Source organism: Marmota flaviventris, chromosome 2 (genome assembly GCF_047511675.1).
Source record: "Marmota flaviventris isolate mMarFla1 chromosome 2, mMarFla1.hap1, whole genome shotgun sequence".
Lineage (NCBI taxonomy): Eukaryota > Metazoa > Chordata > Mammalia > Rodentia > Sciuridae > Marmota > Marmota flaviventris.
In genome coordinates, this window is record NC_092499.1 from 61,057,902 (window position 1) to 61,074,638 (window position 16,737).

General features: G+C 34.1%; 2 protein-coding genes across 3 annotated transcripts in view; both read right to left on the reverse strand.

Annotated features, from left to right (window-relative positions):
- The window catches only part of Sos2 (SOS Ras/Rho guanine nucleotide exchange factor 2), a 98,039-nt gene that overhangs the window by 7,559 nt on the left and 73,743 nt on the right, over positions 1-16,737 (reverse strand). The window contains exons 19-21 of one of the 2 annotated variants that reach the window (XM_027929561.2): positions 11,798-11,914; positions 9,636-9,897; positions 9,082-9,123 (exon numbers count right to left, since the gene is read on the reverse strand). In XM_027929561.2, the coding sequence (XP_027785362.1) occupies positions 9,082-9,123; positions 9,636-9,897; positions 11,798-11,914 (421 nt within the window). The remainder of the gene's footprint in view (positions 1-9,081; positions 9,124-9,635; positions 9,898-11,797; positions 11,915-16,737) is intronic. The other variant, XM_071607878.1, reaches the window with a different exon arrangement.
- Positions 13,707-16,413, reverse strand: LOC139704693 (protein MIS12 homolog). The gene is given in 1 exon segment (XM_071607877.1): positions 13,707-16,413. A coding segment is annotated over 1 exon segment (621 nt). The 5' UTR covers positions 15,797-16,413; the 3' UTR covers positions 13,707-15,175.

Genomic DNA, 16,737 nt, shown 5'->3' on the forward strand with positions numbered 1-16,737 from the left:
ACTACTCATCACTACTCACAGATTCTACTACACTTCAACCAGGTACAATAGATGTATGCAGCGAATGACTGTTTAGAAAATTAAAGCTATCAGAGCTATAAATAAGGAATAAATAGAGAATAGCAATGCCAAAGCATTAGGGGCATTAAAAAATAGTGTATAAGATGTGATATAAACACATCTGATAATTTTAAGTCACTTTCCACTGACTTATAAAGTTATGTTTTAAAAAAAATTTTATTTGTTCTTTTTAGTTATACATGAAAGAATGTATTTTGACAAATTATACATAATGGAGTATAACTTCTCATTCTTGTGGTTGTACACAATGTGGAGTTACACTGGTCATGTATTCATATATGAACATAGGAAAATTATGTCTAATTCATTCTACTGTCTTTCCTATAAAGCTATGGATTTGTGTTTCTTTTAAAAAGGAAAACTTTTCTATACTGATGTATATAGTAATTTCACTGTACATTTTTTACTTCCAATCCTCTTGCAGAACTTGACATATCTCACTAGTATTTCTCAAGAATGTTACATTTTTAGCAGCCATCCATAGTCTCTGTCACTGCATTTAGATTCCCCCCTGCCCCTCCACAACTGCTACATTTTTCATGATGAAGAACAAGGAGTCAGGAAAAGGGATTGACTCAGAATTGGAACTTTTTCCTCAAATACAGATATTAAATTTATTATTCCATGTCAAAAATTGCTGCCCTGATTATGTGGACTCTGCAGTTACTTTCAGGGGTCCTGCTGGTTCAGGGACCCAACAGTTGCTACAAAAAGTATACTTTTGGGAGTATTGATAAGAAGTGGGCACAGGATTCACTTTCTCATTTTCTTACCACGATCAGATTTTTATCCACCTTCTCATACATGTAGCCATGTGTGCTTCAGGGAAAGCTGACCTTACCCCTTAGCAACAGGAATAAGGCCTGATTAGTCCAAGTCTGAAAATTCCGGCTAAAGAAATGGAATTACTCTATTAAACTCATCCCTTAGAACTCAACTGGTCACTGAAATACCAAAGGAGATTTTTCTGGAGGCTATTAAAAAGGATATCCCTTGGACTGGGATTGTGGCTCAGTGGTAAAGTGCTTGACTAGCATGCGTGAGGCACTGGGTTCGATCCCTGGCACCATATAAAAATAAAACAAAATAAAGATATTGTGCCCACTTAACAACTTAAAAACTTGTGCCCACTTACAACTTGTTATTTTGGAAAAGTACTTTGCCATTTTGTTTTTCAACATTTCTCTATCTGCTGAACAAAGAAACATATAACTTTTATCATTCCTGCCAGCATTTTTATGACCTTAAGGAAAAACAGCTGTAGATAAAGATGTTAATCTGGACAAAACAATGAGAGTCAAAAGGAACTCCAGTCTTTAATAACATCATTGAGCCACTGAATCAACTAGTCCTAAAGCAGCTTTCCTATACAGTTCCAATTATGTCTGTCAGAATGGGTTCTTACTGTTTAAGGCAGTCTTACATGAGTCTTTTCTTCTTTATAAACACATAGACTCATGGAAACAGAAGATATCTAAATGATGGTGGGACATATTTGATAGTTTCTGAATTTGGGTCTGACTCTATAGCCACCACATAACCACTATGTTTATACTTTTTTTATAGTAGACACTCAATAACCCTTGTTGTGTGAACACAATTTTATTTTCAATGAAGAGCATTTTGTTACCAGATTGTTTTCATTAACATTGGGCCATTTACTATATTGCCAAATACTGTTCTACTCGCTAGCAATATAATAGTGACTTGCTTATGGAGTTTATATTCTGGTTGGGGAGAAAGAATAAATATGTAAAAGTAGAATAGCTATACACCATAAGAAGAAATAATTTGTAGGAAAGGGGTTCAGGAATAGGTGGATGGGAAGCAATTTTAAACAGGTGATTGGGGAAGAATTCACTAAGGAAACACTAAGCAAAAACTTGAAGGAGTCAAGGGAGCAGGCCATGATGCCAAATGGTTAAAGAGCATTAGAAACAGAAGGAAGAGCAAAAGCAGAAGTCCTAATGTAGTAATGTGCCTTTGTGTTCTAGAGGCAGAATAACTAAAGCAGTGAAGAGTAAGGGAAGAAAACAGCAGATTATTAGATCTCATAGATCAAAGGAAGCCAAGCCCTGTAAGGCCTTGTGGGCCCTATGAAGGAACTTTAGCTTTTATTCTGAGTGAGATGGAAAGTTTTATATACAGGAGAGTCAAGGTCTTACTTATTTCCTAAAAGGATCAGTCTGGCTGTTGTATTAAAAACATACTGGAGGTGCTGGGGTTGTAGTTCAGTGGTAGAGCGCTCGTCTAGCACATGTGAGGCCCTGGGTTCGATCCTCAGTACCACATAAAAATAAATAAAATAAAGGCATTGTGTCCAAGTACAACTAAAAAACTATTTTTAAAAAATATATGTATACTGGAGCAGGTATAACCCTAACATCCAAACCAGATACCAAATGGCAACTATCAATTATCTAGGAAAGAAAACTACAGACCAATCTCCTGATAAATATAGATGCAAAAATCCTTAATAAAATATTAGCAAATCACATTAAAACACATATAACGAAGAAAATACACCATGACCAAGTGGGTTTCATCCTAGGGATGCAAGGTTGGTTCATCATACACAATTCAATAAATGTAATTCACCACTTAAATAGAATAAAGAACAAAAACCATATATATGATCATCTCAATAGATACTGAAAAGACCTTTGATAAAATACAGCAACCATTCATGTTAAAATGCTGTAGAAACTTATCTAGCATTATAGAGGCTATATACAACAAACCCAAAGCCAACATCATACTGAATGGAAAATAAACAAAAGCTTTTCCTCTAAAATCAGAAACAAGACAAGGATGTCCACCCTCACCACTTCTATTCAATATAGTTCTCGAAACTCTAGCCAGAGCAATCAGGCAAGAGAAGGAAATTAAAGGAATACAAACAGGAAAATAAGAAGTCAAACTTATCACTGTTTGTTGATGACATGATCTTATATTTAGAAGACCAAAAAAATTCTTCCAGAAAATTCCTAGAGCTAATGAATGAATTTAGCAAAGTAGCAGGATTCACTCATATATCAATAGCTTTTCTGTACTCCAATAGCAATTCAGCTGAGAAAGAAATCAGGAAAATCATCCCTTTCACAATATCCTCAAAATTAAACAAACAAACAAACAACTGGAAATTAATCTAAACAAGGTGAAAGATTTCTACATTGAAAAATGAAGAAAGAAATTGAAGATAATCTCAGAACATAAAAATACCTCCCATGTTCTTGGATAGGAAGAATTAATATTGTCAAAATGGCCATATTACCAAAAGCAATATACAGATTAAAAAACTCAATTCCCATCAAAATAACAATGACATTCTTCACAGAACTAGAAAAAACAGTCCTTAAATTCATTTGAAAGATTAAGAGATCCAGAAGAGCCAAAGCAATTCTGAATAAGAAAAGTGATACAGGAGGATCTCAAATTATATTACAGAGCTATAGCAGCAAAAATAGCCTGAAGATCAATGGAATAGACAGAGACAAACTCACATTTCTACAGCCATCCAATACTTGAAAAATATGCCAAAAATATATGTTAGAGAAAAGACAGTCTTTAAACAAATAGTGCTGGGAAAACTGGATATCTCTATGTAGAAGAATGAAAGTAGATCCCCATCTTTCATTCTGCACAAAAGTCAAATCAAAATGAATCAAAGACTTAGAAATTATACCAGAAATCTTAAAACTGCTCGAAGAGAATAGGGTCAACACCCCATTGTATAGGTGGAGGAATCAATTCCTTAGCAAGACCCCTAAAGCTCAAGAAATAAAACCAAGAATCAATAACTGGGATGTCATCAAATTAAAAGTTTCTTTCTACACAGCAAAGGAAATGATTAAGAGTGTGAAGAAAGAGTCTACAGAATGGGAAAAAAATATTTGTCAGCTGCTCCACTGACAGGGGATTAATTAATATTAAGAATATATAAAGATCTCAAAAAGCTCAATGCCAAAACAACCTCACAGTTATAGGGCCCAAAACAGACATACCTCAAAAGAAGAAACACAAATGGCCAACAAATATATGAAAAATGTTCAACATCTCTAGCAATCAAGGAAATGCAAATCAAAACTACACTAAGCTTTCATCTCACTTAATCAGAATGGCAATTATCAAGAATATAGATAATATATGCTGGTGAGGATATGGAGAAAAAGGTACACTCATACATTGTTAGTGGGACTGCAAATTAGTACAACCACTTTGGAATCTCAAAACACTAGAAATGGAAAAACCATATGACCCAGCTATATCCCACTCCTCAGTATTTGTTCAAAATAACTAAAATCAGCATACTATAGTGATACAGCCACGACAATGTTTACAGCAGCACAGTTCACAATAGCCAAATTATGAAGCCAACCCAGATGCCTGTCAATAGATAAGTGGATCAAGAAAATGTGGCAAATATATATACACAATGGAGTTTTACTCAGCCATAAAGAAGAATGAAATAATGGCTTTTGCAGGTAAACAGATGGAAATGGAGAAAAGCATGCTAAGTGAAATAAGCCTGACTCAGAAAATCAAGGATCAAATATTTTCTATTATATGTGGAAGCTAGAACAAAATAAGGGAAAGAAGGCTTTGGGGGAGGAAAATAGGTATCATAAAGATACAGGGACTATCACATTGGAGTAGAAGTAGGAAAACGAGAAGAAAAAAGGAAAGGAAAGTTAAAGAAACATGGAATGAATTTAACAAAATCATTTTATATACATATGTAAATGTGCCAAAGGGAATTTCTCCTTAATGTATATGTAGAAAATACCAGTTAAATATAGATAAATAAAGGAGTGAAAGGAAGATCAGTAAGGGTCGGGGAAAATTGGGAGGAGAGGAAATCAAATTCCTTGTATGTATGATCTTGTCAAAATGAACCCAATACTAGGTAGAATTATAATGCTTTAATTTTTAAAAAAGGAAAAAATATACTAAAGCAAGAAAAATGGAAAATTAGGATGCTATCATATTGAAAAAGGTTAAGAGATTGTAGTGGCTATCAGGGTAGTAGCAGTAGAAATGGTAAGAGATGGTTAGATTCTTGATATATGTTGAGGGTAATCAAGATTTGTTGATGGGGTCACATTTGAGATATGAGGAAAGAGAGAAAAGCTACCTCTCATATTTTTGGCCTAAGTAACTGAATTGAGATGAGAAGGCAGTAGGAAAAACAGCTTTGGAGACTCAGTTTTGGAAAGGTTAAGTTTAGATTCCTATCAGATATCCAAATGAAAATGTGGAACAGGTCACTGAATATATGAGTCTAAATCTAGTTGGAGATATGAACCTGGAAATTATCCCATAAATGATATGTTACTGAATGAGGTAAGAAGTGAGAAACAAAGAAACACAGAGGTTTCGGGATCAAGTCTTTCCAATGTTAATAGTTTGGAAAGCTGAAGAAGAACTAACATAAGAGACCAAGGAGCTATAAATGAAGTAAAAAATCAAGAGAGGAAGATGAGCAATATGATCTACGTGCACATGATTTTTTTCCCCCCAAAATTTGGAGGTATTTTGTATAAACAGGCAGAAAGTCTTTCTTGTTTGCCACCAAATCCCTTGTGCTTAGCTGAGAAGCTGTACAAACTAAGTGCAGGTTGAATACTGCTTATCCAAAACGGTTGGGACCGGAAGTAATAAGGATTTTAGACTTGGAATATTTACATATACAATATGATATTTGGGGGTTGAGGCCCAAGATTAAATAAAAAAATTCATTTATGTTTCATATACACTTTATACACATAGCCTGAAGGTAAACACAAAATTCATTTATTTTATTTTCCTTTTCTTTGTTGGTACTAAAGATTGAACCCAAGGGTGCTTAACCACTGAGCCACATCCTCAGCCCTTTACATTTTTTTAAATTTTGAAACAGCTTCTTATTAAGTTGCTGAGGCTGGCCTTGAATTTGCAATCTCCTGCCTTACCTCCCAAGCTGCTGAGATTACAGGCATGCACCACCATGCCTGGCTTCATTTATGTTTCATATACATTTTGAGAGCCTGAAGGCAAATAACTTTGTGCATGAAACAAAAATCTGTGTACAATGAAATATCAGAAAGCAAAGGTATACAAGAATTGCCAGCTAATACCAGAGGCTAAGAAAGGCTGTGTGGTTACAAACAGTATTTCTTAGCCAACCTTGCAGCTAGGTAAGCCCATGTGACTAAGTTCTGGAATGAGAGCAGAAGTGATGTATGCATGCTTTCATAACAAATGTTCTTGCTCTCCACCTTTCTGCTAGCTGAAAAATGGTATCTATTGGAGCAGTTGTTCAAGATAGAGATGGAAGCCACATCTTGAGAATTCTGAATCACCCTGCTAGCCTGAAAATCCTGTGGAGCAGAAATGTCTACTTGTTCTGGCTTTTATGAGAAATAAACTTTTACTTCATTTAAATCCTTTTACAACTGTAGTTATACCTTGGCTATTTAAAAAAAAAAAAAAGGAAACAGAAACCGTGGACACTGAAAGAAGAATTTTTGTCTATTTTGTTCACTGCCATATCTCTTGTACATATCAAGCATTCAGAAATATGTACTGAACTGGGCACAGTGGCACATGCCTATAATCGCAGATACTACAGAGTCTGAGGCAGGAGAATCACAATTTTGAGGCTAGCCAAGGCAGCTATCTCAAAATTTAAAAAACCCTATCTTAAAATAAAAAATAAAAAGGCTGGGTATGTAGTTCAGTGGCAGAGTATCCCTGAGTTCAACCTCCAGTACTACCAAAAAAAGGAAAAAATTACATTCAATATGTGAATGGATTAATATGATATTAGACTTAATAGCAATTATAAAAGCTAGAAGACAGTAAAGATAATTTAAATTCTATACTCAGGCACACTATTAACAATTAAATGTATAATACACTTCCAGAAACTTAAGAACTTAAACATTTATATACTATAGTATACTTTAACAGGTTACTATGCAAGTATGTGCCCCTACCAAAATGAGGGAACAAATAAAGAAAGGAATCTAAGAAACAAAAATTCAATACAGGAGGAAGGTGAAGGGAATTTCTGGATGATAAAGAAACTTCTAAGTTGATGGTTGGGTCAGAGGCTGAGACAGCAACCAGTTCAAATTGGAGAATGCCAGGAAGGAGGTTTCCAAGTGGAAGAGGAGAAGGGGTGGAAAGGGGAAGAGAAATGAAAACTCTGATAGGTTTTCTAATAGGCTTGATCTTATGAAAATGTGCTATAAAAGGGCATGGGAAGACCAAGCAATGTCTTAAACAAATCCATGCTTTAATGTGGAAATTCTTAACTCCAGGAAATAGAAGTGTATTAAAAAGGAAATACAATAAATACCACTTGATCTAATAGTGAATAATATCACATTGCCCTCAATGTGATAAGTATAGGTAAGGCAGAACATGAAATCCTCATCAGTAAACAGTATGTAAAATTAATGATTTAAAAGAGGAAGCAATATAAAAAATCATTTTAGAAATGAAGTTTCAATGAGGAACAAGAAAAGGGGTGAAGAGACATGGGGTAGGGAGCTTCTGTTAATTTCATTTTAAGTGTTTAACCAGTTTGCATTGGTTTCTGTCTCAGCCTCTGACTCAGAGCCACTGAAAAGACTGGAATTCCTGCTACTGTCTATATCATATACATTTTACTATGTTAGAAGCAGAGGTTCTCCAGATTGAGAGAATTATTCCCAAAGCTGCTGTGTTCCTTTTTGGGTTATTTTTGTCTTAAACAAATATCCACAGAAAGTTAATAACATTTTGATAATGATGAAATAATTTAGAATGATAGAATACTGCTTTCCTTAAAATACTACTTTAACTAAATAAGATATCAAGAAATAAATTATCAAAGGCTAGCCTGGGAACTTAATAAACATTTAGTATAGTCATCCCTTGGTATCTGGGACTGATTATAGCATATTTCACAGATACAAATTCCACAGATGCTTAAGTCTCTTACAATGCATAATAATGTTATATAATGCAATTTACTATGATATATTTGCATTTAACCTACATATATCCTGCAACTTTAAATCCTCTCTACATTATTAGTATTTTTTTGAGGTGGGGTACTAGGGATTGAACCCAGGGCGTCACATATGCTAGGCAAGTGCTTTAGCAGTGAGCTACAACTCCAGGGTTTGTATTTTTTTTTTTTTTTAAATTTTGAGTTGGGGTTTCTAATTGTCCAGGGTGACCCTGAATTTGCAATCCTCCTGCCTCGGCCTCCTAGGTAGCTGGGATTACAGGTGTGTGCCTTCATGCCCAGTTCTAGATTATTTATAATACCTACTATAGTAGAAATACTATATAAATAGTTACACTGTATTGTTTAGGAAACAATGACAATATAAAAAAAGTCTATATGTGTTCAGTACAGATGCAAGCACTGTAGGTATAACTACATTTTCAATATGTGGCTGACTGAATCCATGGATATGGAAACCACATATATAAAGTGCTGACTGTGCATTATTCCTACAGGAAAATGAATTGGAAGGGGTGGGGAAGAAGATAGGCAACTGATATGAAATAATTGTTCATTCTGTGCTAAGAAACAAATTAGGTGTTCTAAATAGTTATTTCATTTGGTCCCTAATAAATTTGGAGATAAAAAAATAATTTGTTCAAGGTCACACAGTCCCTTGAACACAGACAGGTCATAAAATAATTTTAAAAAACTATAGGAAAATTTAAATATTACATAACAATAAGCAAATAATTCAATTTATTTATAAAAATTTCTTTCAAGCTGGGAATATAGCTCATCAGTAGAGGGTTTGTCTAGAATGTATAGGGCCTGGGGCTCAATCTCCAGCACCACAGAAATAAAGAAGAAAAGAGGGATGGGGTGAAGGGGAGAGGGGAAGGAGGGAGGGAAAAAAATTTTCTTATTCTTTCCATGTTGCTAAGCCCCAAAATGTTCAAATACAAATTTGGTCAACCAGATTATTATTATTATAGTAATTTCATTAGAATCATACTTACTTGAATGTGGCAAGAGCACTGTAGCAAAGATGCTATTGCTACCTATTGGAATGAGAAAAATTAATTTGAAAAGATAGTAACATGTATGGTTTTATTTTTTACATGTCAGCATAAAGTAACATGTAATATACATAGCACACAATTTTATCACCATCTTTTAATGTGTCGGTTTTTTTTAGAAAGATGAAACTAAGTATTCTTTGTACCTAGAATGTTTTTCTCTTTCTTAGTGTAATTGGTTCCCCTTCTATCACAGTCCCTTTCAATTTTCCTCACTGAACTTATGTACTTATTTTCTTATTCACTGCCCGTTTCTCCCTTTCAAGTGGTGGTGAGGTCCCAAAAGTACTAAATAAATCTTTGTTGAATGAATAAATCAGAAAACAACATGCATTAACAAATGCATAAATGTGATAATCACCATTTTCACATTTAGATGCCACTTTTCATACTGATTTGATTACAAAGGATTCTATAGTTTATTAATTAAAATGATGAGAATTATCTGAAACATAAATTCCTTTTTTACCAAATGGTTTGTATCAAATACTTACCACAGGAACTATTGAGATCCATATCTGAAAACACACTATGTTCTGAAGAAGCAGACACTGGTGGAGTAGATGGTGTATTTGGAGAGGTTGGTGCTGACACTGTTGATTCGAGCTCAGTTTCAGCAACCCGACTAAAGCTTATCTTATAAGGTTCTCTTTCTAATGGTGTTGGATGACCTCGTAAAGTGCCTGAGGTAGAGCCATGCCGGCCTGAATTAGGCCTTATTCCAGGAGATTTTAAGGAGTAGGTTGATTTCCTAGCCTAGGAAAAGTAAACATAATTAGTATCATTTATTTTCATGAGTTACATTATTAGTTAATTAGTTCTCAAGGAACCAGTTAATTAATTCTCAAGGAACAAATTAAAAGAGTGCAACAAAATACCAATCTGCAGGGGCAGTTTGTGGTATTCTAGTAATAACTTCTGGATTTAACTGGATTAATTTAAAAATGAACTTGAATATAAGTAAATCTCTTTTAATAACTGTAGAAATAAAATGCCTAAAAAATTGTGTCAAAACTACCTTTAGCTCCTAAAACATTTGCATCTAAACTTTTCTTTCAAATAACTCATATCAATTTAATAAATATTTACTGGGAACATAATTTATGTTTATATTATGTTATGTGCTTCACTTTTTAAAAAGTCCCCTTTTCCCCTTTTCTTATACTAAATGTTCAATCTCTACAACAGTGCTTTCAAAACCCTTTGGTGAAGAGGGCTATCATTGTTCCCTATCCTAAACTCCGTCCCAATTTTAAAACTCTGGCAGTGGTAACTTGATGAAAAAACAAAAAACTCAGATTCATAAATTTGAGTTGGAGGCAAATGCTGTGGTAAATGCCTATAATCCCAGCTACTCAGGAGGATGAGGCAGGAGGATTGTCAAGTTTGAGGCCAGCTTGGATATTGTGGTTTGGATATGTGGTATCCCCCCAAAGTTGATGTGTGAGACAATGAGGGAATGTTGAGGGGTGAAATGATCAGATTATGAGACCTATAACAATCAGTGGATTAATTCACTTCAATGAATTAACTGAGTCGTAACTATGGGCAGGTAGGGTGTAGCTGAAGGAAGTATATCACTGGGAGCTATACCTTTGGGTTTATATTTTGACCCTGGTGAGAAAGAGTGCTTCTGCTGCCTGGTTTCCACATCTTGAGCTGCTTTACCTCTTTCTCGCCTTTCTGCTTCTGCCTGATGTTCTATCTCACCTCAGGCCCAAAGTTAGGGGTCCACTGACCATGGACTGAACCTCTGAAACCATGAGCCAAAATAAACTTTTTCCTCTTGATGTTGCTCTTGTTGGTCATAGTGATGAAAAAGTGACTAAAACACTGGGCAATGTAAGAGACATCCTGTCTCTAAAATTAAAAAAAAAAAAAAAGACTGGGGATATAGCTTAGTGGTAGAGCCCTTGCCTTCCATGCATGGGGCCCTGAGATAGATCCCTAGCACCCGCTCAAAAAAGTTTGAGTTAAAATCTCAACTGTGCCAAAAACTAGCTGTTCAGTCTTGAAAAAGTTATTTAATCTCTTTGAGCCTCAATTTTTTTATTTATAAAGTAAGGATAATCTCTATCACATACTGATGTGAGAATGAGATACCATGCAACTACCTAGTTTACTGCTTTGCCAAAGGGAGTCCGTTTATAAATGTTTTTTACTTTTTTCCAAATCTTGCTTCACTTTCAGCTACTTAGAATTAGTCTTCCATTATTTCTGTTGCCACTGCAAACCTGTGGAATAACTAGAAAGTGTAGAAGCAATTCCTAGTGTGAGAGATGGGTTTCACTGGCAACCACAGACCATGGAGCCCTAATGGCAAGAGCCAATGGTCAAGCAAAAAAAAAACTATATACTACTGCTTAGTCTTTTCCCAGTTCTTTTCACTTCCTTTGTTCCATTCAGCTACTGCTAGGCTCTCATATTCTCACACCTGTTTCTCTTATACTAGAAGGGATCAAAAATGGACAGATAAGTGGTACTAGGACAAAGAATACATCAGATTTTATCAAAAAAGCTGATATCTTCCTTTACAGTATACATAATTTTAGAAATAGTACTATAAAAATCTAAAAATAGCTATTTGATTACAATTTTAAGGAAATAGGTTGTTAAATATTAAAAATAATATTTTCCAACATTGTCATGGACTTACAAATCGAGGAGGCTGTTTGCAGTTTCGGGGTTCGATTTCTAGTGACTTGTTGAACAAATAATCTGTAAACTCTTTTTCAGATGAGCTTCCCATGGGGTTAAGGTTTTCAAAGAACCTCTGGAATTAAAGAAATACTTCTAAGTATATACTTTAGATCTTATTACAATAAGATCTTACTCAAAATTTTAGTGAAAATTATTTATTTTATCATTTTTAAAACTAAAAAATTAAGAGATCACAATGTCTGGAAAGGTTACAAAGACTGTTTATTCCAGTCGCTCTACTTTTCAATAAGATTACATAATTTCTCTGGAAGTCGTATTCTAGTCAAACATTATTATTATAGGATGAACAGATTTTAATGGCTCAGTAGTTAACACTTATCCTTTAGTAGTCCTACTAATTATAACATAATGATCACGAGTAAGCTAACAAAAGTGTTTAGAACCAAAATTATAGTTAAAAAACCACAACAGAACTTTGATAATTGGAAAGACGTATTCAAAAGTAATCAAGAGAAATTATAATAAACTTTATAACTTATCTGTGTCAAATTCTAGTACAAAAGTATTTTTATCAAAAATATTTTATCTTTATCAAAAATATTCACCAAATATTTTGCAAGTAAAAATTTAAGTTCCGAAGTAGGAAATTTAATACTTCAGCAAAGTGCTCCCCTCAAAAAAAAAAAAAAAAAAGGAATCTCACTAATTAGAAACCGCCCTGTTTATATTTTACTATATTTTCTGGTGTTTTATTATGTGTGATTATATATACATAAATAAATAAATAGAAACTTTTTCTTTTTTGCAAAATTGGGGTAACATCATATTTATTTTTAATCTTTTTAAAAGTTTATAGTCAAGTTGTTCCCATGTGGTTTACTTATCTTATAAAGTACAAATTTTAACTCTATGGAATTTTATCAGACGTGTTCCAGAATTCATTTCACTAATCCTATATAGGCAGTTATCCAGATAAAAGCCTTTTAATTCTCTGCTATAATAATAATTATTAACTCCTGGTGCATATATTTTTCTACATAATTCTTATGGTTATCTTTGAAAAATCCTTAGAAGCAAATTTCTGGATTTAGCTTTATTTCATTTTTGAGTGTTTAAGAAGCAAGTAAAAGATATTTATTGGGTTTGGCTTTTGTAAGAGGCAAAATGAACTTGAAAAGTATATCACTCCTCTAACAGAAACAATTACTTTTTATATTCAAGTTAGCTAACTTAAATTACACTAGCCAACGGTAATTTAAAAACTTTTAGAAAGCTGTATTTTTAATTTTCTCATCATTTGCTCTAACTTAAAAATACTATTTAGTTTGGTTAACGTTGGTTTGTAAAATGAATAACTTAGTTTGTATACATTTTAAATGTACTTTGATTCAATCATAAAGAGGCATTCCCCTTCTCCAAAATGCTTTAAATGATGGTAAGAAACCTAGATCAGAACAAAAAAACCTATTGGCATATATGCTACTGAGATACAAATGCTTAAAGTATTATTTCAAGTATACCCAATGACAATGTAAAATTATTTCTGTGGAAAAAATACATTGTGAACTCTAATCTGACTTTAAGAACACATTTTCTTATTAGCCTTCTGAAGATCCACATAGAGAGGGTGGGCCCAATGAAACAGGCAACAAAAATTACTATTTACTTTAAAACAGTTATATGTCTGCATTTTAATTAATGGTATGCTTTAGGTCATTCTTTCTAAGGACTGTAGAGTATTTGAACTGGGAACAAAGAATAGTAACTATCTCATAATTCAGGAGGGTAGATTTGATAGTGGCTATTTTCATTCAATATGCCCAATTTGTAGATTCTGTTTAAGAGTGTAGCATAATTTTTTTTTTAGAACATATATATTTAATGCACAGGATTAGAAACAAGAATTAAATTAAAAATATTTTTTTAATATTTATTTCTTAGTTTTCGGCGGACACAACATCTTTGTTTGTATGTGGTGCTGAGGATCAAACCCAGGCCGCACGCATGCCAGGCAAGCGCGCTACCGCTTGAGCCACATCCCCAGCCCAAAAGACCTTTTGATAATAAGCACAAGTTTCCTAAGTCTATGAATATTTAGTTGCAAATATTAATACTCCAAGTAACTCCTTCTTTACAGGAAAAACTCAAAACCCTGTTCTTTAGGAAGACATGAAAAGCAAATAACACATTAAGATCAGTCACTAGGTCTAGGGTTGTGGCTCAGTGGTAGAGTGCTTGCCAAGCATGTGTGAGGCACTGGGTTCGATTCTCAGCATTGCATGCAAAAAAAAAAAAAAAAAAAAATCAATCATTAATATTTCTCCCCTTCCCTTAGATAATCTGAGGGTACTAAACATTTGATGCTTATTACCCTCAGTATGAATAAATAAGTTAATTAAATATTAGTTATAAGGCAGAGTCTAAAACTAATTTTACTATAAAAAAGGTATAAAACCTGAGTCAATAAATACAAACTTCATTATTGTGTATGCCCCATGCTTCCTTTTCTTTTTTTTTATTTACTTGTTTTTATGTGTGCTGAGGATCAAATCCAGGGCCTCGCACATGCTAGGTGAGTGCCCTACCGCTGAGCCATGACCCCCCACCCCATGCTTCCTTTTCTATTCCAGTGGTATCTCCTTCTTTTTTGTCCAATGTTATCTTCTGCAGGACCCCAAGGTATTAAATTGCTTAACATCACTAGGGCCTCATTTATAAAAAGATCTATTTGGGCTGGGGTTGTGGTTCATTGATAGAGAGCTCGCCTAGCACGTGTGAGGCACTGGGTTCAATCTTCAGCACCACATAAAACATAACAAATAAAATAAAGGTATTGTCCATTTATAACTAAAAATATTTTTTAAAAGGAGAGATTTATTATAGAAATAAAAACAACTTTCTTGTTTACCAAAGATCAAAGATGGGTCTTTTTTTTTTCTTCTTGTTTCTTCAACCAGTTATAACATCTTCATGTAAAGCAAAGTTACTGGGCAAGAGCAGAACCTTATGCTGGCTATTTCATAGTATAATGGCTGGTTAATAAAGAAGCCACCCATTTAACCCTTTTCTCACCTGGTATTATCCAAAGAATAAGCCAAAAGGACCAGGATCACAAAGACTTATAAACAAGGTACAATTATATATATTTTCAGCTGTAGTTTTACTTCTTCAATCATGCCCCCAAATGAGCCATTATTGAATCAAGAATCTCTCTCCACTTATTAGAAAACTCTAATGAACAGATGCTTCAAAGACTAGTTCAAGGCAGTACAGCTACTTGAGAAGAGTGGACCAAAAAAGATGGGGAACATAAGAAAGAGTGAACAAAGGAAAACTACTTTTTTACAGGTTCTTTGTTTTTGCTACTGAGAAATTAAGATATTTTCAGTCTTTTGCTTTCCTTTTCCACATTGTCTCTAATGTTCTGGAGTTTCCTACATTTCTGGACCAGGGACACCAAACTCTCCCTAAAATCACTAGTCCCATGATCTCTGCCAACATTTTCAAGCTCATCAAACAAAGTCAAAGTCTGTTTGAGTTTGGCTTGAACAATTTTTTGCTCTTCTAATTCTGCAAGAAGGGCCTGCTTAGTACATAATTCAGTCTTATACTTTTCCTGTAATTCTTCAATTTCTTTTTGGAGAAGCTGGAATTCTTCTTCACTATAAGGATGCGTCTCCTGACATTTGTCTTCAGGAAGCAAGATATTTGGGGGAATACGCAAAATCAACTGCAAAAACAGCTGCTCCATTTTGCCAAAAAGTTTATCAAAACGTCCTTTCATGAAGCAAAGAAACTTCTCTGTGCATTTACGAATCTGGACTGGGCTAATATCACAGTCTGGGATTCCCTCCAGCTTCTTCATAATAACCTGTTCAACAGCCTGCATCACTTCAAATAGGTAATCTTGAAATGCAATATAGATCCTAAGCATTCAAGTCTCTGGTGTGAAGCCAAAGAACTGGGCCTCATAGGTCATTGGATCCACTGACATCTTGGTTTACTTTGCTATTTTCAATTATGAAAAATCGTAGCTACCATGGAGGTGATGAAGTCGATCACACACAAGCGTCCCGCTATCTCCTTTAAGGCACTGCGATCTGCCAAAGATGGGCGGCACTGCTGGCACCTCAAAATTCCGACTCAAGAGTGTAGCATAATTTTTAACGTGACAAGTTAAATTACAATATGTTCTCAATTTCAAATACATATGATATATTAAGTTCATTTAATATAAACATGGTATCATAATCCACTCTAATTTAGATGGCATCCCACATTTTTTTCCCCTGTTAGGAAAAAAGTACAATCCTAACTTTCTTGGGACAAAAATTTCAATAAAGACAGAAATGGCAACAGGCCACTAGATAGACATATTGTCAGAGTTAAAACTAAAATAATGCATTCCTTTAATGCTCAACTTAAAATGAGACAAAGCCATAGAATACACTAAGCATAATGTTTCTAAGAGGGTTCATCATGAGATTTCCACTACCAAAATATTAGCAAGAATGTATGTTCCTAGTGAATTAAAGTATACCTGTAGGAAAGCCAGAAGATGCACACTTATGATATCACAGTATCAGTATTATACACCATTGTTCAAAATAGAACATCAATTGATAGAATATTTGAGTCCTTTTGTGCTATGCATATATACCACTCTTCCAAACTCTTCTCCTACTTAAGCATAGTGATCTTCTGAGAAGATAAGTTATTTAATGTTATACTGGCTTACATAAAATATTTAAGATGGTTATCCATCAATGATGAAATTAGTAGTGGATTTTTACTGCATGGACATCAGAAAAACTTCTTTTGTTCAACTTTGCCATTCACTTTTTTGGAAGTGTTGCTTGAACCAACTCAACAAAGAAGTGATATTTTCAAGAGAAAGCACTTCATATTAATAACTGCAGATAGTGTAGGTATAAT